The 23215-nt window shown below is 50.2% G+C and overlaps 5 protein-coding genes across 5 annotated transcripts; 2 read left to right on the top strand and 3 right to left on the bottom strand.

Moving 5' to 3' along the window:
* Positions 1 to 3175: 3175 nt before the first annotated feature.
* N7477_004912 (NACHT domain protein) lies at positions 3176 to 9471 on the top strand (the record flags this gene model as incomplete). The annotated part of the gene is made up of 4 exons (XM_056966575.1): positions 3176 to 3649; positions 3708 to 4047; positions 4119 to 4372; positions 4402 to 9471. The coding sequence occupies 4 exons, from the start codon at positions 3176 to 3178 to the stop codon at positions 9469 to 9471; spliced, it is 6138 nt and encodes a 2045-aa protein (XP_056823356.1).
* A 1051-nt stretch (positions 9472 to 10522) lies between these two features.
* Positions 10523 to 11174, bottom strand: N7477_004911 (snoRNA-binding rRNA-processing protein IMP3; the record flags this gene model as incomplete). Its single annotated transcript, XM_056966574.1, has 2 exons — positions 10523 to 11057; positions 11143 to 11174. 2 exons carry the CDS (start codon positions 11172 to 11174, stop codon positions 10523 to 10525), a joined length of 567 nt encoding a protein of 188 aa, XP_056823355.1.
* Positions 11175 to 11629: 455 nt separating this feature from the next.
* N7477_004910 (Glucose/ribitol dehydrogenase) lies at positions 11630 to 12595 on the bottom strand (the record flags this gene model as incomplete). The annotated part of the gene is made up of 3 exons (XM_056966573.1): positions 11630 to 11847; positions 11901 to 11941; positions 12057 to 12595. The coding sequence occupies 3 exons, from the start codon at positions 12593 to 12595 to the stop codon at positions 11630 to 11632; spliced, it is 798 nt and encodes a 265-aa protein (XP_056823354.1).
* A 1231-nt stretch (positions 12596 to 13826) lies between these two features.
* N7477_004909 (uncharacterized protein) lies at positions 13827 to 14629 on the top strand (the record flags this gene model as incomplete). Its single annotated transcript, XM_056966572.1, is given in 4 exon segments — positions 13827 to 13943; positions 13995 to 14123; positions 14159 to 14404; positions 14420 to 14629. The coding sequence occupies 4 exon segments, from the start codon at positions 13827 to 13829 to the stop codon at positions 14627 to 14629; spliced, it is 702 nt and encodes a 233-aa protein (XP_056823353.1).
* A 268-nt stretch (positions 14630 to 14897) lies between these two features.
* On the bottom strand, positions 14898 to 23018 carry N7477_004908 (type I polyketide synthase; the record flags this gene model as incomplete). Its single annotated transcript, XM_056966571.1, has 6 exons — positions 14898 to 15743; positions 15795 to 19676; positions 19737 to 20866; positions 20921 to 22262; positions 22325 to 22738; positions 22797 to 23018. 6 exons carry the CDS (start codon positions 23016 to 23018, stop codon positions 14898 to 14900), a joined length of 7836 nt encoding a protein of 2611 aa, XP_056823352.1.
* Positions 23019 to 23215: the final 197 nt, after the last annotated feature.

The following is a 23215-nucleotide window of genomic DNA, read 5'->3' as shown; positions in this document are numbered from 1 at the left end:
TGTTCACATCCTGGAATTAGTCTGAAAGTGACAGCTACACGACGTCAATGCCAAATTCATCTTTGTGTGTCATTCATGTTACACCCCACTACACAGTTAGATCGGCGTCATGTTAAGTCGGTACGAGATCGAGACCAACTATTCTAAAAGCCAGTCTCCCGGAATATAGTGAATGCAGTCAGGCTTGAATGGCTCTCAAAGTCATCTTAGTCAACTGTCCTGCGATAAACATCCGGTCATTTTAAGGATGTATTTGTCAATTCAGCTGCGGGTCGTCATAGCATGACCGGGCGCAGCTGATCGGCGTACCGGATGAGGGGCGACCTGGCCCTAGGTTCGTATTCGACGAATGCCCCGGGGAGCAGGGACAAATGCAGAAAAGATTCAAATTTGAATTTATTCTGAAAATTCTTTGGCAGCAGTCCCATGTACGCACGCATTGCATTGCAGGAAACCGGGGCGTCAATACTTTCCCGTATTACCATAAGCACTAATAGCAGCCAAAGCACTCGGATTCCGCATTTGGGAAGTCATGACTCGCAACTAAATGCAAAACCGTCGTGCCTCGTAACGAATGCGAATTCTCGGATTTTCGATGCGGAATTCCACCCCTTGCCTTGCGGGTCGGCTGAACATGGGGTGGATAAATCACCCAGCAGTCGGCAGGCGAGTCGGCAAATTTAAGCAGAACACAGGTTCCCCGGTGAGAAAATATTCTTACACTGAGAGAGCAACAAAGTGCTGACTGCCAAGGGACACAAGAATTAGAGGAGTGGTGCCATTGTCATTTACGCAAGGTTGCCTTGATTTGTGATGCCGCATCAATGCTCCAGTTCACGTCAAGCGCAGAGTCTAATTGTGTGGACACGTTGCCACCGAGGGTTCATTCAGCATAATCTTGCATACGAAAGGGTGTCATTCTCCAATGGAATTGCGGATACTTGGTATATTCCTGACTTACGTTGCGACATTACGTGCCAAATTGGGAAGTTTGCAGATGGACCCATCAATGGCAGGCCGATCAGTGTCCACTATTGCGAGTCGAGAACCTAGAATATGGGCATTCGCGCCATGTGCCGAGATTCAAATCTCGATATTCTCAGGACCGGGGATCCGCCCTGGAGTTAGTTTACCCGGGGAGACTGGAAATAGATCTTCAGCTAGTTTTGACTAGAGTGTATCGTAATAGTAAGGAATTATAGCAATGAAATGACACCTGCAAAAATAATCCGCAGTTATGAAGTGTCGTATATTCGAACCCAGCCCTCACCTGAGACGTATATGTCGGTTACTGTACGACTGGATTTGGAATCTTTGCTTGACCGGTGGCAGTATGGACAGATTCAAGCATGCTAGTGTAGTGACAAGAGCCGGAGTTTGGAACGGACGGTGGATCCGGAGGAGTCTCAGATTCAGCTCACCACTTTTTCCACATCTTCCATCTGACGCCCGCCTATTATTTCCCTCCTCCCGGCTCTTCAGGCCGAGTGGAGAGTGGGGGGCGCTAAAACTGTCGGTACAAACCTGTTCACTCGCTGCCCGCTCCACCGGACCCACCGTGCTACTGCACTTCACCTTTTGGACGAGGCCGATGGAAACAGTCGCAACGCCTCTCAGACGGACTTCTCCGGATCTAGTGTTGACAGGTGTTATCGTGAATGCGCATGCTTCACCTTGCGCCTCTAAGAAAGGGCTGCTGCACGGCTGCCGCAGAGTTTGGCGGGTTGTCCGAATATGCCATCGTTCGCACGGTTATTTCCGTCAACCAAAGGGAGCTATGCCGGGGGTTGATCTCGGGAGAAGCGGGAGCTAGTGGATACCTTTGCGTCAGATTATCCTCCATGGTTCATACATCATGTCACGATCGCCGATGGCTGGACCCAGGCATCCAACCCCGCGCGAACTGTGACTGCCATGATTGAGACGTGATCAGACGGGTCAGTGCCCATGCCAATCGATCAGCGATTCGTCCAGCATTGTCCACTAAGTGTTCCGAGAGCTCGCGACAATTGGCTACCATCGCTATGGTCCATAGCTCCGGCGAGCTCCTGGAGACACAAGGCTACGAGACACTACAGCACAAAATAGAGCAGAATTGCCAGCCAGCCATAATTCTGCACGGTTCACGTATCGGTATTCATGAAATATATCCTTTGACACAGCCTACCAGGCTTATGGTGGAAGGGCGGCCTTTGTGCACCTCAGCGGTGACTCCGAAAATTGGCTAGTCAATGCTTTTACCTGTGATATTTTTCTACTTAGCTTGAGTGGGCCTAATCTTGCCGCTTGTTCGAGCCGGCTACCAAATTATTTTGGGTCCATGAAGCTAAAGTGGATAGCCGAATGCTTGCCTATTGTCACAACAGTACGTCCTTTTCTGCATTGCTCCACGTTGGCCTCTCCACGTTCACGTCCGCCAGACTGGAATACGGGAGAATTACCACCAGTAGACGCCACTTGCTTATCGCGCACCTACCTGCAATTGCATTGCCTAAAAACTAAGATCCACCCTAGTGCGGGCGTAGCGGATGCGAGTTGAAGCCTTTAGAGATACTGAATGGAGGAACTGACGCCAGTTTGCCTACCCCCGGGAGTCTACTGCGTCTTCGGCCCACACCTGGTTGCCCTTAGCTTTGCTTTTGCAGCTGATCAACACAATACAGGCGGGAAGAGGTATTCTGAGTCCACAAAAGCTGAAGCTCATCTCCACTTCTCAATACTCATGCAGTAGTGAAGTTAAGTTCCATTACCACGACCATCGTCACCGGTCTTCGGTGTAAAGCGAAAAAAGAAATCAAAAAAATATTGGCAGAAATTCGTATTCCACCCTCGATTCTAGTACAAAAGCCTTCTTGCTCCCCCGACACACAACATTTCCCTCTTCTCTCCAGCTCCCATCTCCCATCTCCCATTTCATAATATCCATTCAGTGTGTTATACGCCTCTCTATAGTCTTATACCCGATAGAATTGCGGGTTTGCGTCGACTATTCTGTTGTTTTAAGAGCTGTTGCTCAGAGAAAGAAGCTATCTCCGAACCCACACCCCCTCCCCGCAAGATCTCTACACCTCCCAAGAGACATCCAGAACTGTCTACTGAAAACGTGACTCTCCCTGCCATTATAAACAAGAAGATCAGAACCAATTTGACCGAGTCCACACCTCTTATCACCAAAATGGCTCCCGGTCTCATCTCTCCCCTCCCAGGGAACCACACATCGTCTTTCTACTCCACAATGCCTGGTAACTCCCGACAGGTGTCCGGCATCTCTGCTATGTTCGACAACGACAGCATCTCGAACCATGGCCGCTCCAACCGCCGCGAATCTACCATGCCGCGGAAGTACAATGGAGCCGGGAATTCCCACATCACCAGTGTCGTACAGTCCCTTCACCGTCGTAGTGGTGATGAGCTTGGCGTTGACACATACGCCCTTCTGAACACCCGGTACCATGACATTCGTGATTGGATCCGGAACCAGCGTATGAGCCACCTGCCCGCCGAGGGAAGCAGCTATGACAAGGTGCTGGCCTGGGCACAATTGTTCATTGAGCGCCTGAACAAGTTCGATGAAAACATCCAAGGCTTTGCTGGAGATAGCTACCTTGCTGCACAGCTATCCTACGGTTACTGTTATCTACTGCTTCAGGTGCGTTCACAATCAGTCTAAGGGATTCAATTGGTCGCATACTGATGAGGTCTTATAGCTTGGCAAAGAGAACGCTCCGGCGCTGATGGTCTCCTTTGGCTTCTTCTACAGCACTTCTTCCACTCTGGTTAACCTCCTTGACCGGACCGAGCTGTTCGATGTCTCCCAAGATATCAAAGAGCAGCTGATCCTGGCTCTAGCCGACCTGGTTACCCTGGTCGCTAGCGTGTCCACCCACTTCCACCAAGCCATCAGTGGTCTGACTGATGCTGAGGTAACTGTCAATATCTATGACACCTTCCCCGGCCAGATCCAGAGCTTTAAGGATCGCTGCTCGAAGATTTCGGAGACTATGTGGCGCCACCAGCTCGCCAAGGAAAACATTGACACCGAGAAAGGTAAGCCTATCCAGATGCATCCCGACAACTCCAGTTGCTGATCTGAAATGTTTGAAGTTTCTGTGGTGAAGTCCGTTCGTGGCTGGCTCTCCCTGAAGACCGTGTTCTCAACCACCTCGCCGAGAACTCCTCTCACCTTGCTCATGAGCGTGAGGAGTTGACCTGCTTGTGGATGGGACATTATCTGACCCGCTTCCTGAAAGACAAGAAGCAGCATACATTGTCCTTCCATGGAAAGCCTGGCTCTGGAAAGACCGTCCTGGCATCCGTCATTGTTGACCGTCTCCAGGACCAGATTGGTGGCTACACCTACAAGAGTCTGTTTGTCCCCATTAATGCCCGCATCCCGGCGAGACTACTGCCATCTCAATTACGAAGACTATCCTTCACCAGCTCTTTGAGAAGCGCATTGGAAACATCCAGCTTTTGCATATCCTGGGCGAGGCCTTCGAACGTAGTCGCAAGACTACTGATGTCGCCGAGTACGAGACCATTTTGTGGACCGCTTTGCAGCGCTCTTTGGCGGCCGCTCTCCCGGGTGCTAAGGACTTGGTCATCGTTGTTGATGGTCTTGACGAATCCACCTGCAGTGAATCTACTCTGTTCAAGAAGCTCACTGCCGCCACTGTGGGTGGTACCAATGTGAAGCTGATCACCCTCGGTGCTGAGAAGCAGACTGGCGACGGGATCCAAACTATTCCAATCAGTGAGGAGCGTATCTACGATGATGTCTCTATTGTTGTGCGCTCCAACTTCCAGAAGCATAGCCAGATCTTCCGGGATTTGAGTGAGTTTGAACAGGAGGCCGCCGTTGACCAGATCACCGAGGCTTCTCACGGTTCCTTCCAGTGGGCTAAACTTGCCACGAAGAAGGTTTGGGCAGAAAGTAGCCCCGAGAACTTCCACAAGACCCTCGAGACTATCTTCAAAAGCCCCCCAACCATCACCGACTTCGTAACTTCCGCTTTGTCTTCTCCAGAAGTTGTGGAGCAGGCTAAGCTGATGCTTCTGTGGCTTGCTACTTCCGATCGCCCGCTGATGATCAAGGAGCTCACCACCCTTGCCAACATTAATGTGGAGAAGCAGACTGTGCTGAACGAGAAGGTTGAGCCACTGAAGGTCCTTCGGCCTTTGTCTTCCCTTATCTTCGTTCAAGACGGCCAGGTGTATCTCCGACACGCGCTGATCCGCACTGCCGTGTTGGATATCTTCCACAAGGGCAAGCTTGTGCCGACTATCAAGGATCGCCACCATGACTTCGTCACCCGCCTGTTTGTTTACATCAAGAGCACTATCAACGAGCAGCACTCTCCTTCGCTGACTCCTTTGGACCCTCACGATACTAGCTTGTTGGTACAGAGAAGTCCTCTGCTTGACTTCGCTGTTCGTTACTGGCCTTACCACCTGACCCAAACCACTACCTACACCACTGGTGGCGAAGGCCCTACCGCCAAAGAGTTCAGCAAGATATTCCCTGTCTCTATCACTCTGCTGTTGCTCCAAAACACTCTTTGGCAAAACATCTCTACCCCGACGCTGTTGACTTTCCAGACCACTGTTACCAACATGTGCCGCCATATCCTGACCCCCAACAACGTTGTGACTCTACAGTCGCTCATTACTCTGGCTATTTTGCGTCGTGATATTAACAGGGTCCCTGAGGCCGTCCCTCTCTTCTATGAGATCGTCACTCTTAGCAACACTTTGCTTACCACTAAGCACATTGTGACTATGCAGATGGCCACTATGTTCCTCGAGATCACCACTGAGCAGATTACCAGTAGCAAGACTGAGATCATGATCAAGCGCGAGGAGATTTTCCTAGTCTTGATCGAGACCTACAAGGTACACTACGGTGCTACCTCCGAGAAGGTTGTGACGACTCTTCGCGCTCTCATCGAGCACTATCGCTTGACTAAGGAGGAGAAGAAGATCCAGCAAATTATGATCCAGATCCAGACGATCACTGGCCAGTACGCGGGCGAAGACAACGACAACCGCGATCTCCACGTCCACCTTAAGCGCCACAAGCACCGTGGTGAGGGCGGTATCAGCTTCGTATTCGATGTTGAGGAGGATGAGTTTACCAGCGACGCCTTCGACTATGAGGCTCTGGTCAGGCTTGCTCAACAATATACCTCCGAGCGCCGGATCACCGAGGCCGAGCGGATCTACGTCGAGATCTGGCAGCGCGCCAGCAAGGAGTGCCGTACCCAGTACTCCGAGCATTGGGAGCAGATCAAGCTGAAGGCTGTCGTGGTCTACACTCAATTCCTTCAGACTCAGAAGCGTGAGACTGAGGCCTCCTCTATCCTGTCTTCCGTCTACGAGGAGTACCGCTCTTCAACCACGACTGTCACTGAGAGCACTGCTTCCCACTTCCACCAGATCGCGAAGATCATGACTGCTGTGGGAATGTCTGCTGCTGCTCTGACCATCTTCAAGAAGGTACAGCACCATTACCAGAGCACTAACAGCACTCAATCGTCTTCCTACTCCGAGGTCCAGCAGATGATCCAGCAAACTCAGCAACATGTCATGCAGTCGGCAAGCTCCTCTTCTTCCTCAACTGTGTCTGAGTCCGTTCTGGAGGAGATTGTCTACGAGGCCTCTAGCTCTAGCTCCAGCATGAGTCAGAGCTCGTTCACAGCCACATACACTCTGGTCGAGCTCTACGTTGGCCAGCACCGTTGGAAGGATGCTACCCGTGTTGTCAAGAAGGTCCTCCAAAGCCTCTGGCCCTCGCTGTTTGCTCCCTCTATCCAGGACGTTGTTCTGCCTACTCAACACGTTGAGAAGTGTATTGAACTTGCTGAGCGCTTCAGTCAGTGCTACCACTACCGCCGTCGCTTTGCTCGCGAAGAGAACATTCGTATTCGCGTCTACCATGCCGTCCGTGCTGCTAAGCCCGTCGATGATAAGATCCGTGAGCGCGTCACCGCCGAGCTGGTGCATTTCTACGAGCGCTCCTCCCAACTCGACCGCGTCATCAGCACCCGCCAAGAGATTCTCGAGGACTACATCAAGCATTATGGCCCAGAGCACCCCACTGTCATCAAGACTTTGTGGACCCTGGCTAAACTCACCCACCCTCGTCCTATCTCCGTGGAGTACTACCAGCGCATCATACGGGCCCTGAACAAAGACTCACCTCACTGCCACCCCGATGCCATCGAGCCTCTGATCATTGTCTTGACCGAGCTCTTCAACCAGAGCCGCTACACTGATGCCGTGCCCTACTACTCGCTATTGTTCACTACGTGGTTGCACGACCCGAAGAAGAGCCCCAAATTCCAGGACACCACGTTCGTTCTGGACTTCTTCACAAAGTATACTCAGTGCCTCCGCAGCGTTCGCACTGAGTACACTGTCATCCACAAGGTCACCACTGACTTCCAGTCCAAGGTCAAGGTGGTGTTCGGTGCTACCGCTTCGATCACCATTCAGGCTACCCTGACTCTCGCCAAAGTGTGCCAGGAGTCCAAGCGCTACGAGTCCATTGCTATCTCTCTCTACGAGGAGCTCCTTAAGATCGAGACTGATGAATTCGACCACGAGGAGATTCGGGCCACTCTTGATGGTATCTATGAAGAGCAGACTTCTATTGCCATCAAATCCGACTCGGTGTCCGAGGAGATGGTCTCCCGTGCTTCCAAGATCCTGCGTAAGCGTGTTACCACCATCCGCGAGCAGCACGGCTGGGCCCATGAGGAGTCCTTGTCTCAGTTGACTGAGATGGTGAACTTCCATTACAAGCATAGCAAGATTGAATCCGTGCTTGAGGAGCTCAAGCAGTCCACTGTGCACATCCTGTCCTCGGAGACTTCGTCGGTCGCCTTGGCTGCCGCTGCTGTCACCATTGCCAGTAGCTACATTGCCACCAACCAGGTCTCTAAAGCCACTGAGCTGTCCCAAGAGCTTTATCGCCAGGTGATCATGAAGGATACCACCAGGGTCAAGGAGTCCCAATTTGACCTTACTACCAAGGGTCGTCAGAGTCTGATCTTCCTTGCCCAGCTTGAGCATAGCCTTCGCCGCAGTACCTCGACCATCACCGAGATCCTGGCGTCGCTGACCACTGAGTATGTGTACTTCGAGGAGTTCCGCAGCCAGACTGTCTCGAAGACCAGCACCTTCCAGTCGGTATCTTTGTCTGCTTCTCGCTTGTACCACTTCCTGCTCCGCAGCAACCGACACAGCGTTGCTACCCGCGTCTTCGATAACTACGTTGCCTACTTCATTAGCACTGAGGGTGAGCGTATTAAGTTGACCGAAACCGCTCAAGTCAAGATCCTCCTGGTGACCATCCTGGACCATTTCAACACTCACCAGTCCTCAAACTTCGTGCGCTCGGTCGGTATCGCCGCCAACTACCGTGTTCTCAACCTTCTCGAGAAGAAGAGCTACGACCACGCTGCCGATCTCGCGATCGCTGCTTTCCGCTATATCTCCGCCCACGATGTCTACCGCACCCCTGCCATTGTCAAATTCGTCTTCACCCTGGGTGTCTTCGTCACCGGCCGTACCCTCAGCACTAAGCCTGATGCCGCCGCCCAGAAGAAGCTCGATGGCGTCTCCGCTGTTATCATTCGGGAGGTGCTCCGCACCATCGGCGATCTAAAGATCAATCTCGCCCAGATCGACCTGACCTACCTAAACATCTTGATCGGTCTCCTCGGAGAGCAAAAAGACTACAAGAACCTCGTCTGGCTCCTGTCTAGTCTCTGGAACAGCCGCAACCAGCAGGCCAATTGGTCCCCTGCCATCACCATCCAACTCGCTCGCCGCTATATCTTGGCTCGCTACATGGTCGGTGACGCCCTCAAGGCCTCCCGTCTCGCGGAAGACATCGTGTACAACTGCCGCCGCGTCAACGGCGCCCGTCACCACAGCACCCTGGAGATGTCCACCCTGCTGACCCAACTGTACACCGGTATTGCCCAGCAGTACCAGTCCAGTAAGGGCGGCCAGCACATGGCCAACAAGTACTACAAGAAGTCCGCCGCTGTGCATGAGAACCTTCTCCGTGTCTTCGTCGACTCTGACTTTGAGGACTTCGAAGATCGCCTTGATAGCTCCTTCAGCATGGATGGGTCTGCCGTCGACATTGACCTCGCCGACTCCTCTAACGGCCTCTCCTCGATTTCCGAGGGTGAGCACGTCCGCCAGCACCTGCAGCTCCTCAAGCTGTCTGTCCAACGTCTTGGTGATTGGCCCAAGGACTACGCTGAGTATGAGCGTCTGAATGCCGAACTCTTCTCTGAATTTAAGCAGGAGCTTTCTGGTGTCGAGGGAGTGGAGAAGTGGAACTTGAAAAGTTTTGGCTCCGGCAAGGCTGCTTCCGACAAGGATACTTTCAAGCTGGACTTTAGCTCTTGGGAGCTTGAGCTCCAGCCCACCGAGGAGGTCGAGGAGGAACTGTGAAAAGTGTCTGAATTTGCTTCATAAGAACAATTTGTCTGAGATGGGAGTCTACTGGGCAAAATTGTCTCTTTTATTGATGAATTGTCTATATAGCGTTTCTGTAAAATTTGCTCTGAATATCTTGATTTACTAAGGATTACATATTCTCGTTTAATTTCTATCTTTTCTGATTGTATTGGTACCTCCCAATGATTATGCTCTAATAGTACCTGGCCTAAACCTTTGAACAGTCATGTGTCACTGGAGCTGGTTAAGGGCAGTGAACGGCCAGGCTTTCTGTAGGAACTCAATTCCTGGAGCTTACTAGATAGTGATGCTCGCAGCTTCTCCATCTCCGGGAACAAGACGATCGCTCATCACTAAAATGTAGGTGTATTGATCCGTTAGATGCCGAAGTACACGTTCAACGAGATGGTTGACTGCGCTCCACTCATCTGTCAAATGGCGCTCTGCTTTACCTGAGCCTTGAAAATTGTATGGCCTTGTGATCAGTCTCGTCCGCAGCTTCGACACCGCCGCTTATACTATTCAATCATAAGCAGAGAAACAGACACTTGCAGAACAGGGAGCCAACATTCAGGATGAATGTTTTTCATGTCAAGGTCGCTGTAAGACCTGTGGATCTTTCATTCCGACGACGGTCTCAAGACAGGTAAATACGAAGTACCAGGCATGAGCCTATTGCGGTAGCTCGCATTTCTTGTAGGGAGTTTGAGGAAATACCTGGTGTCGGTGGACTCGCCCCCGATGTTCCTGGTGGTGGTAGTAAATTGTTTCAGTCGACCACGCCGCAGGCTCTAGATGAATTTTATGCAGCTTTGTTTCTCATAGTCTTGTTGAGTGTTGCTTTGGTCCAATGGCCATTGTTCGACGGGAGATAATCATGGATGGCCAAAGTTTGATTATTGTTACAGAGAAAGATTCATAAAGACAAAACATCGTTATTTCCTCGGGACGCCAGGCCGACAGATAATGCATAGAGCGCCGGGTATATCAAAACAAGACCACAAAATGCTTTTGGAGAATAGCTTTTTTCCGTAGCCATCTACACTCACAGGAGATCAAAGTCATCCAGCTTCTGCTGGTAGCGCATAATGTTGCGCTTGATCTTGCTAGAGTCGACCCATGTGAGGAAGTCTTCCATGTTCCGCGACACCAGGAATGCTGGGTCGGTGACAACCTCAGTTCCGACACGAATGTGCCCCTGCTCGATGAACGTGGCCGCAGCCTTGATAGTTTCGACCATGCCAGTGCGAACCATCAAAACGGCCAATCTGCGTCGGCAAAATGCAGAGACCGTAACCTCGCGCTCGACTTTGGACAATCCCGCACCCTGTTCGCGCGACTGCTTCAAAATACCCATGCGCCACAATTTATCCAGCATTTCTGATTCCATCTTCTTGCGAACAGGGTCGGAGTCTGGGTCGAGCTGAGAGAGCTTGTGGGCCAGCGAGCGAAGGGAACCGCAGAGAGCATTGTATTTGCGGTAGTCCATGGGATCTTGGAGAAGGTACCGTTGGCGGATGGTGTGCTCGCGGTGGTTGCCATCGGATTTGTACGTGTGAAAGTCGACCTTCCGGAGAAGTCTATTTCGAGGTTAGAGATTGTTTTTTTAGGTTTGCAAGATTGAACGCAGTAGACGCCGCGTGCGCGCGGATTGATGGAACTCACTTCTTCTCGTGATGCTTGAGTTCGCGAACCATCTTGACAGATTCGCCTCAGTTAAGAAATGAGAGATGTCGGCAAGCTTGCAACGTGTAGGACAAGTCGTGAAAAAAGACGGCGATAACGAAATTTGTTATCTGGGCGGTGTCATTCTGCCGTGCAGCGATCTGAATCACGTGATCGCAACTTGACCGAGAGTTAGCGACAGCGAAACGCCATTCATCTCGAAGTATATTTTATCTACATTGAAATAAGGGATGATTTGATTGCCATTATACTCAGTATACTGAACTAGATCAAGAAAGTTGGTGCGGTCGATTTGGGAGATGCAAGTGAATACTTTAGGTCGAACACAAGAAATCCTCAAGTAACATGGATCCTAAGCTACAACCCTAATCCTCGACTTCAGAGTTTCTGGACCAGAAACCAAGGACACATCTCAGACATTGCCTAATATCGCCTAGAAAGCTAAACTGAGCCCAAGACCAAGAGACTAATCACGACCTCCCTCATCAGGGTTCCAAGTGGCCTTCCAGTCCACAGCGAGGAACGGCCATCCAACGAGCCCATTGGTGAATTGAGTGTTACCTTCGATCTCCTTTGCATTCGCCTTCAGCTCATCGATATCCCAGTTTGCCCACAAGAACTTGCTCTTCAAGAATTGCGCTTCGGGACTCGCAAGCCAGACACAAAAATGAGCAGGCAGAGAAACTAAACCGAGATCAGCTTAAGAAAGAATGTCCCTCGGCTACAATGATACTCACCATGGTCTTCGATGCCAGTAGCTTTGACACCCCTCGCTTCTCTATTCATGTCAGTGTCCACGATCCCAGGCTGGAGATGGAAGATGCGAAGATTAGGATTCCCGAAAGCCAGGCAATCCCAAAGCCGGTATACCGCCAGCTTGGCGACCGTGGTACGCCGCAAACCCATCGGCGAAATTCACATGTGCAGCACTCGAGTTGATATCAATAGCTACTACATGTTCGGATGCATGGCGAAGAAAGGGTTGCGCGACAAACAAAGCTCCTTCAAGATTCTGCTGAACAGCTTCGAGGAGCCTCGCGCTATCCACATCCTTCACAGAACCCATGGGACCAATTGTAGCCGCGCCGCTGACCAGGATATCGATGGTCTTCTGGCTAGCAAAGTTTGAAAATGCGACATCCACTTGGCTCTGATCGGTGACATCAGTCGAAGCAACGTGTACTTCGACATTCGGGAACTTCTCTTCGATAGAGGCTTTGGTCGCCAAGAGGGGCTTTTCCCGGCGGCCAAGAAGAGCAATTCGAGAAGCAGCGGCCGAAGCAAAAGCCATAGCCGTCTCTGCACCTATGCCCGTGCCGCCTCCAGTCACAAGCACCGCCTTGCCTTGAGCAGAAAGTTCCGGGCGGGTGGGAGAAATCGATGGGTAGCTGTCTGAGTGCCATGTTGGAGTTGGGGATGGAAAAGGCGCCATACTGAATGTCAGAGGGGTAAATGGGATCTATCAACTGTTCTTTGAAATACAATGAAGTGATGATTGCGATGAGAATATTGCACAGACCGGCAGATGGCCATAGTTAAATATTGATCAGAAACCATCTGGGACACAATCTCGGAGTTGTGCAATTTGAAGAGATAGCATATGATCCTATCAAATGTTACCATAGGATCTTGAAATGCAAATAACTCATTCCAATGGTAATATTGATTAAATGAGAGTGTTTTTAGGCATGACGACAGGCGTGTCCTCCATGCTTTGGCAACTACAAAATGTCCCGCCCCGAGCTGACAAATTCTACCTACTTCAACCATCCGAATCAAGTAGCCCGAGACCTTCTTACTTCACCTGCAAAGCTTTTACATAGTTTGAATCCAGGTTGACATGTCCGAAAAAGAAAATCCCCCCCGAGCCTGTTCTTCGGTGCGGAGATTGCAACAAGCCGTTCGATAAGGGTGAGTGTTACTTCCCGCAAGTACTTTGCAATGCCGAGTCACTAATGGGTGTCGTTTAAGAATCCACTTTGAAGAGGCACGGATACTACTGTCGGTCTCGACAAAGTGGTGGGATTACCAAGCCTCACTCATGCATCTCTTGTGCCAACCGGAAACTACGATGCGACAAGACGCAGCCTAGATGTTCCAGGTGCAAATCCAAGGACATTGAATGTCATTACATCGCAAGACTGGCCAAAATTCCAAGGAAAAACAATCAAACCACTAAAGAAGCGGCAATTAAGTTCGGAAACGCAGGGAACCGATCCCCTACAACTCCTTCGAGCCTCAGAAATTACATCGAAACAAGTAACAATGATACTTCAGGTAGTGACACCGCGCTTGTCACACCAACAAATTCCGCGGGCATTGACGCAGGTCTTATAGACTGGAACCCGGAAATAGACATTGAAGAAATTTTAAACTCGGAAGTCTATGAGAATGTCCCAGGACAACCATCGCATGCATGGTCGTTGACTGATCACGGAATGTCGACGTGCAAGATCGACCAAATATGGACCCCGAATTGGTCTCTACCACAGCAACCAACGTCAAACCCACGGATCTTGAGAATGCGATTAGATTCAAGGCCCGGGTATCAAAGGACCACCACTCTCATCCTGCACACTCTGAAGTCATACATTCTAACGATGTTACGGAATAATTCACTGCCACCATTCATTCACCCCACTTTTACATCAGCTGCTTTCGATATGGAGCCACTGGATAATTGTCTCAACCTGGTACATATGATCAGTAGTGGAATGAAAGGGAGTCGAAAGCTGTTCTGGAGTAATGTAGGTGTAGAATGTGGGCGCCTGCGCTGTGAGGTAAGTTGAAACTCTGCCTACGTAAAAAAAGGTACGCTAAACCTGCAATAGCCTTGGAAACTTTCGAATTGGGAACTCCTCGCTGCTTTGCAAGCCATGTCGATTTATGTTCTTATCAAGTTGGATGAGGGGGAGACAGAGCACAATGACTTTGATTCATTGTTAATTGGTACCATCATAGTAAGTCCATTGCTTATTTCCGCTCTTGTCTTGAGTTAATGATGAAAATGAAGATACTGGCGCAACAAATTACTCACAACGACATCGCATGCCACTATCGTGTGGATCAGAGCTGGAAAGACTGGCTCTATGAGGAGTCGAGACGAAGATTATCGGTAGTTTATCGAGTCGTCAACATGCTAGTTGATTTCGAGCCTGCCGCATTGTGTGATCTGCCTGAGGACTTGGTCTTAGCTCCACTGCCAGCTAAGAAGGAGCTTTGGGAAGCGAGTAATGAAAGTGTTTGGGTTTAAGAGAGTGAGAATGAGCGAGAGGCGAGTAGTGACTTTGGGTTAGCGAAGAGTGGTGAGCTCGTGAGGCTTGGCGGGGATGGTAAGACTATATTGGTTCACATAGCTATCACATCCGAAAGTCCTCCAAGAGCTAGTGCGAGCTGGGAAGAGTGGTGTTCTGGGATGGATGGGTTTGGTGGCCTTGTGATGCTTGCTGCTTTTTTGGTCGGGTAACTGCGTGCCGTTAAGCTAGGGTAATTGAGACCTTAATGATCTTCCACATCGTAATATTTTAGACTCAGATTACATGAGCTTAGATTAGAAGTATGTTTCGCATTAAGGTTTACCTGATTCCGAAAGCTACTGTAATATGAATTCATAAAAGAGTCAAAGTTTTATTAGAAATTGCAAGTAGTTTCATGAGTCATATCGGGCATGCTGGCGAGGGGTCGTAAATGTAAATGCAAGAATAACAATGCAAAAAATAAGGAAATTCATTGAATCATGATTCACCCACGACAAGTCGGCTGGTCTGAGCGATCTTTTCACTCAGGCTAAAAATGTTCTGCGCACCCATAATGTCCAGTAGAGAGACTTCGGCTTTCAGCTCTTTAACGATCCAAGAGCGGAATTCCATTGCGACCAGTGAGTCAATATTTCCGAATCCGAACCTTTGTGGGTCGAGCTCTGTTGTTGGGATGGCTAGTAGGGAAGACAGTCGTTCAACAAGGCCGTTTGAGACAATGGCTATGGCGTCTTCTTTGCTGGATGCTGCAGTAAGAAGTGCAGCCGTGCTGATAGTCTTTTGTGTCCCTTTTTCACTCTTTTTGGCGATAGTTGTTGTCCGAAGATGCGTGAATAGAGCATAGTTGAGATATTTCGGTGATGGAATGCCGTTTTTCTCGCACATCTGAGCGGTTGGGAGACCAAGAACCAATTGTGACTGAGAAGGGGCATTTGATTCTGCCGTCTCGTGTCTGGAATTGATCAAGAACTCAATTGCGGCATGTACCTCGTCCTCACGCAAGAGTTCGAATAATACTGCGGTGTTCGTGGGCATCGAGTTTCGATTCTCCGCAACCCATCCGACACTTGAGACACTACCCAGGTTGATACTGGATGCTTTCAAGCCTTTGGAAGTACGAAATGCGGCCAGTGCATCTTGGAAGGTGTTTCCGGCTGCGTAGTTGGCTTGACCACGGTTACCGAAGATGCCGGCAACCGACGACAACATCACGAAGAAGTCGAGACTTTCTGGAAGGGTTTGGTGCAGGTTCCACGAGCCTTGAACTTTGGGGCTGATTGTGGCTTTCCAATCATCGAACGACATGCTGGCAAAAGCACCGTCCTAAGAATAACGTTAGCAAGGACTATGAATCGGAAGACTTGATCGACTTACTCGTAAGACCATAGACCCCTGAAAACACCCTTTAATTGGCGGCAATGTAGTCAAACACTCATCGACAACAGCGCGGAGACGATCTGCATCAGCAACGTCACAGGCAAAAATATGAGTGTTGCAACCAAAAGTCTCCAGGTCTGCAATCATCCCTTCGACCGGCTCCGTCACAATTCCAGTTCGTGAGAGGAAAATGAGATTCTTTGCACCACGGGAAGCCATCCAACGAGCCAGGCTGCGTCCCAACCCACCAAGACCACCAGCAAGTAGATACGACGCATTGCCGTCGAATTGATAAGGAGGCATGATATTAGGGGCAACAAGAATGGTATCAAGAGAATTTGGGACAAAGATAATCTTGCCTAGACTCTGATTATCTCGCAGAGCATGTATGCCATCTTTGATCTGTGTGAAATTCATGACTGTTGTGCGGTAAATCTGGCTGATCTTGCCTTCAAAGAATAACTTAAATGTCTCTGTCAACAAGCGCCGAACAAGCTTCGGGCGTCGTCTAATCAGGAGTGACATGTCGATGCTGGACACAGTCACATTGCGTTGTAGTGAACTGAGCTCGATAATGGTATCATTCCGAGATTTCTTGCCGGATGCCTCAATGAAGCGACCGAACGGGGCCATGCAGCTCAGAGACTCTTGTAGTGCTTCACCAGTCAGAGTATTAAAGATAACATCGACACCTTCGCCTTTTGTGCTTCTCATGATACCCCTAGCAAAGCTGAGATTGCCGCATGAGAAGACATGATCATCGGGAATGCCATACTCTGAAGTGACGAATGATCGGTCCTCAGGCTTTGACACCGTGGTGTAAATCTCGGCTCCGATGTTCTTGGCGTATTGAATAGCTGCTTGACCAAGATCAGAGGCACCAGTATGGATCAAGACAGTGTCATCCTCGCTGAGCCTGGCTATATCATTCAGTCCGTATATTACCGCGGTGTAGATCGAAGGCAGCCCAGCAGCGACTTCGAACGGAACATTTTCTGGCAACCTGACTACCAGAGTCTGATCGACTCGAGCCAAGGTCCGGAAACATGTAGCTTCCGCGCTCATGAAACTGACACGATCACCTGGTACGAGGCTGTCCACTGCACCGCCAACTTTCTTGACAATACCGGAAGCCTCGTTTGATTGACTGGCTGAACCGGACTGGGGGTTAAGGCCAACTGCGCGCACCTCGACCTCAACTTCCGTGTCGTTCAAAGAGGTCTGAAGGGAATCGCACATGATCCAATGCAAACCATTCGGTCCAGAGACAAGCTCAATTGGCTTTTCCAAATCACCGATTCTCTTCATTTTGAGTGCCAGATTGGAAGACTGCAGATTAAGAAAATTGTCTGCCTTCTCCCATTCACGCAGACGACCAATGTGAATTGTGTCATCTTTGAGAAGATATTCTGCATGGCGATCATCATCGTTCTGCTCCAGGAACTGTCGTTCAATGATCTTGCGAATGTTGATAGCCAGCGTAGTCGTGGAGACGCCCTTACAATTAGCGACTTTCAGTGTCACGATGTTCGAACAATCGGCATCGCGTTCCCAACGAACGGTGCGAAGTAGACCCATGCTCATGTTTGTGAACGGTTCTTCACCCTGATCGGGTGTTACCCATAACAGATTTTCGCTTTCCATCAGCATCTTCTTGAGAGAGGTGTACTCCGCTTCGTGCATTTCAGACACAAAGTTCTTCTCGAGGTCAATAAGAGAGAGATAAACAGCGTCTTGGTATGCCAGCCGGTCAAGCTGCGATGGATCCACTATAGTCACTTTCGGCGCTCCCTCTATTTGCGGAAACATCTGGCGAAGGACATTGATTGTACCTGCCGTTGTAGGTGATCCGGATGACAAAATGAAGACATTACGGACGGACTTGACTTTGGGTCGCGTGGCTGTAGAGACAATTATGCTCTGCCAGCTCAAGTCTTCTTGGGTCGAGCTCGGGTACTCGATATCAACACCGGAGAACCCGGACTCCGAGAGGATTTTGTTCCATTCGGTAGCTGGTATGTAAGGACACCATTTTCTGATAGGCTCATTGCCAAGCCACCATCCAGGGAGCTGACCGAAGACAAGGGGGTACCACAAGAAGTCCTGTCTGATGCCTTCCTGCATGATAAGCTGTCCACCAGGTCGAAGGAGAGAGCGCAAATTGCCAAGAGCATTGTGGAGATTGGCAGTGGCGTGAATAACGTTGCCCGCGAAGATCAAGTCGTACTTTCCAGTTTGGAAGCCTTGGTCGACAGGGCTTCTCTCGATGTCAAGGGATTGGAACGTCATGATGTCACTCCATGGCTGGAAGCGAGTTTTCGCCTTCTCAAAAAATCCTGATGAGATGTCGGTGAAGGTGTAGTGTGCGACACCTCCTTGGTTCGCATCTGGGTTGGGCGAAAGAACTTTCAAAACTTCAGCTGTGAAACTTCCTGTCCCGCCTCCAATTTCCAAAATGTTCAGTTCGGAGTACTGATGACGCAGAAGAGAGAGGTGGCTTTGAAGATGCTGTGGGAGATCGTAAAGATGGAGGCCTTCTTTGTAGACGCCTTCCATAACTGCATCCTCACCAAACATCAAGTGTAGAGGGTCGACTTCCTGCTGCATGATTCTGGCAATGTTACGACCCATGCGAGCAGTGATTGCTCCTTCTGAACTATGCGCTTCGATTTCATCAAAAATAGCATATTTCGTTGCATCATCTTGGGCGACCTGCTTGAATTCGGCGTAGGGAAGATGAATGATCTCATCACTGAAAAGCAGATTCTTTGTATGCTCCATCCAGTCCCAGAATCTGCGCAAATGAAGGTCAAGTGTCTTCACATCAAGTCCGGCCAATTGATTCAAAGCATCAGTCACATAGAGCATCGAGGCTAGCTGAAGACGCTTGATCCAGTACCGATCTTGATCAAAGTCATGATTCTCCACCATGCTGAGCTCGCACGCAGACCTTGAATTCAGGAAGTTCAAGTCTGGCTTCCACACTAGGGAAGTACAAAGTTGGCGCGCGGTGTTTTCCGCAAGACCGGACTCAAGGGGCGTCAGCTCTATCCCGTCCATGCGAATTCGAATATCATTGCTTGTCTCATCCATAATTCTGATCATGCCCTCGACTTTCTCGGATGCGCAAATGCTCACAGATGCGTGCCCGGTGAACTTATGATGTGGTGTGGACTTCACGCCTCCCGAAACCCACATGTCGCGAATGTATGTGGGGAGTCTGATTGTCTCTAAAGAGGACTTGTCGGTCTGATCCAGAATCGATGCAATCATCATATGGATCATACTGTCCATTGTCGCTGGATGGATAAAGTGGTTATGCATGTACTGCTTTGGCATAGATTTCGCGATGTCAGGGACCGTTACTGTGCCAGTCATGGAACCGAGCCGTGATCCACTTGATCGAACATTGCCCAGATTACGGAAGAGAGGACCGAAGTTGAGTCCGGATTGTCGAAGATTGTCGTAAATGGTATGGAAGTTCATTGGACGGGTGCATACCTCTTGAGCATGCTTCAAATCGGCTTTCCAAGCTCGGGATTCCTCATTTCCATCGCGGCCATCGTCGACGAGATCGAGCGACGATTTAAGGTCAACAAGGATATACCCTGAGCAGTGCTCTGTCCATTCATCGCTGGACTCATTGTATGAGCTGATCTGGAACCGGCGCCATGGTCTCGACTCGGAAGAGTTGTCTGCCGTTGTCATTGAAAGGCTGACTTCAATACCTTCCTTGGTATCTGGAACTATCAAGGCTCTTCTGATGGAAACTCGACGAAGCCGGAATCCATTGATCTTTTGGTCATCTACCAATTGACGAGAGGCTTCAATGGCCATAATGAGATACCCAACTCCAGGATAGACATAGTTTCCAGTGACCTAAAAGTTTATCAGCAAAGTAGACCAAATATACCAAATGGATCCACTTCAAGTACTCACCACATGGTCTCTCAGCCATGGGTTCTCATTCAATCGCACGAAATGCCTCCATCGCGGGGCATCCACATTCCAATCCGCCACAGGGGCACCAAAAAGGTCATGACGCGGGAATTTTCTTTGCCGTGTGTTCTTGCTGAGCCGAGTTTCGTAAAGGATCTTCTCTGTATGCTTGAAGACGTAAGGGGGTAGATCGACCAACATTCTGCACAGCCTCGCACGTGGTCGAGAAGCGATGTTTACCTTGTGCAAATCCACTGCGCAGCCATTAGCAGCCAGAAACCCAACCGTATTCAGCAATACATTGACACCAGAGTCATTGCGTTTGAGAACGGCAAGATATTTGATATCCGATCGATCTTTGTGCAGAGAAAGGGTCTCTTTGATGGCGCTTTGCAACGTCGAGTGTGGTCCGATCTCCACGATATGGGTCATACGATCGCCGGTATCAGATGACCGCATGTTCATTGCAGTGAGGCCATCGGTGAATTTCACGGGAGAGACCATGTTATCAACCCAGTACTGGCCGGGGAGGTGCTCATCCATAACCTCTGCTCCAGTGACGGTCGAGATCATGTGCACCACATGGGGTGTGGCCAGACGTTTTCCGCTGGAAATGCTGCCCATCAGTTGTAAGTACTCTTCAGAAATCGTGAGCATGTGTGCTGAATGGTAGGCATTCTTGACGTTCAGCTTCCTCGCGAAGACACCGTTGGTATCGAGGAGTTTCTTCAACGCGTCAATCATGACCTCGTCACCTGATACGGTGTTGTTCCTGGGGCTGTTGTAGCAAGCTATGATAAGCTCTCCAGGGGTCTGCCGGCGAACGGCATCGAGATAGAGCTCCAGTTTGGAGAACTCTAGTCCAACCGCCATCATAGCTCCATTGGCAGAAAGTTGTTTCGAGGAAACATATCCGCGGTAATATGCAGCCTTCCAGGCACCCTCGCGTGATATCTTACCGGCACAGTATGCTGCGGCAATTTCACCAGACGAGTGACCAGTCACACACTTTGGAAATATACCCCAGCTGGCCAACAGGTCAACGATAGCGACTTGGAGTGCCGTGCAGAGCGGATGAGCAATTTCAGGAAGATTGACCCGGGGAGACTTCCTCTCGGAGAGCAGTTCTTCTGTATCACGTTAGCTGGCACTTCGCCGGTGTAGAGAGGTTGAGAGTGCCTTACCAATCAGGGACCATGGGCTTCCCAACCGACGAATGTATTCGGAGGCCTCCTCAAGTGACTCCTGGAACACTGGATAGGTCAACAAAGCACTGCCCATCGCCTGGTATTGAGCGCCCTGTCCAGTGAAAACGAAAGAAACTTCTGGTTCATGAGTCGACCTGACAGGTTTGGTGAAATTTGATTCAAACAGGTTTCTAGCAAGCTCTTTCGGTGTCGATGCCATGACAACACTTTTCCAAGGGAATTTCGTTCGGCGATTCGAAAGTGTAAATGAGAGGTCATCAAGCACTCGGTCGAGGGAATTTTTGTGGCTCCTCTTACGGTCAAGGTAGTGAGCGTGCGCAGATGCGTTTCGCTTAACGCCATCTTCGTCAAAAGCAGACAGCATGAAGAGTTTGGGGACGTTCAAGCTCGTATATGAATCCCAGGCTCCAAGGACAGGAGAGAAGCAGAACGCATCGGTTGTGGGCGTGTCGACAAAGGAAGCGCTGCTAGCGGAATGATCGCTTTCATCGCCAGAGCTTGATCTACTGTGAGCCGTCTTGTTGTCTATCTGTGGATTTAAAGTCTTTCCCCTGAGCATTGAAAGCTTTGGTACGGTCATCGTTGTATTGTGTGTAGCCACGATGCGTCGTTGGTTGAGATAGTGGTAAGCATCGTCGAGAACACAGTGAGCATTGGTGCCCCCGATTCCAAATGAGTTGACCGAGATTCTGCGAAGACCTGGGGAAGGCCAAGGGGTGGTTTTAGTAGGAAACGCGAGGTTCCAATCCTTCGCTGGAATACTGGGATTCACCTTCTGCAGATCGAAGTTGGGTGGAATGATGCCGGACTCGAGAATGAGAACGGATTTGATGAGACTCGCAACGCCGGAACCACCTTCAAGATGGCCGATGGTAGACTTGATTGTACCGACGTACAGTGGCGTGTCTCTTTGGCATCGAAACGCTCGCGCAAGAGCACCTGCCTCAATGGGATCACCTGTTGGGGTGCCGGTGCCATGGGCCTCGACGAATCTTGTCTCCGCCACGTCCAGACCGGCTCTCCAATACACCTGTCGTATTAATCTCTCTTGAGCCTCCGCGCTTGGTACAGTGATCCCCGGTGTTCGTCCGTCCTGATTGACTCCGGTCTCCCGAATCACAGCGCGAATCGTATCGCCGTCTCTCACCGCAATCGACAAGGGCTTGAGGACTACTGTGCCTACACCTTCGCCCCGGGCATAGCCCTCTGCTCGTGCATCAAAACTAAACGACCGGCCTTGAGCCCCCAGCAAGCCATGGTGGCTCATGCCAATGGTCTCCACGGGATTCTCTAGGATACTTACGCCGCTGACAAGGGCCTTTCGAGGTGAAGTTAGTCCAAAAGACCCAATCTCGTTACAAGGAAAGCTTTGTTACCCACCATATTTGTTTCACGAGCCCGCAAGCTCTGTACCGCGAGATGCAGCGCCACCAGGCTACTGGAGCAGGCAGTATCAATGGTCATACTGGGACCCTTGAAATCAAAAAACCAGCTCACTCGGTTCGACAGAATTGAATTGGTGACTCCTGTGGGCTTGTACTTGATATTTGTCTCAGGATCAGAATTGAGAATGCCGAGGTAGTCATGATTGAATCCGCTGACAAACACAGAGGTGTTGGAGCCCAGAGCATCCGCTATGGAGATGCCAGAATTTTCAAGCGCATGGAAGACATTCTCCAGAACCAGCCGTTGTTGCGGATCGAGGGTCAACAATTCATTCCTGGTGATATTGAAGAAAGATCCATCAAAATAGGCAGGGTCCTCGGCGAGGAAATGCCCCCCTTGTACATGAAACTAGATTAGGCTTTAGCATTTTTGATATCTCCTAACTATATGGCAGGCATTCACGCACCGTGCCTCCATGCTCGGGATCTGGATGGTAGAATGCGGCGGCATTGAATCGTTCTTTCGGAATAGGAGACCAGGTGGATCGTGCCTGCAAAAGGATCTCCCATAAGCTTTCGGTCGAGGTGGCTTGGGGGAATTGCGTAGCAAGGCCAACGACGGCGATGGGTTCCAGAGCGTCCGGAGCAATCCCATCGCCGGTGACGCCATTGACCAGAAGGGGCCGCATGAGGATAGCAGACTCGGTGCCTTCCTCAAGTAGGAGGCACAGCCATATTTCTAGTCACGTCAAGACTCCAGAACTCCAGAACTCCAGGTCTTGGGGGAGGGGTTGATCAAGACGCTAGAGGTTCCATGTCGAACAAAGCACGAGCACCGTTTCTTTTTTTTTGGGCCTGATCAGCGCATGAACCGGAATATTCCCCC

The sequence above is a fragment of the Penicillium maclennaniae genome, assembly GCF_028827695.1.
Source record: "Penicillium maclennaniae strain IBT 15551 chromosome Unknown utg000004l:1.0-3007600.0:1.0-3009580.0, whole genome shotgun sequence".
NCBI lineage: Eukaryota > Fungi > Ascomycota > Eurotiomycetes > Eurotiales > Aspergillaceae > Penicillium > Penicillium maclennaniae.
This window is presented reverse-complemented; position numbering and strand designations above follow the sequence as displayed.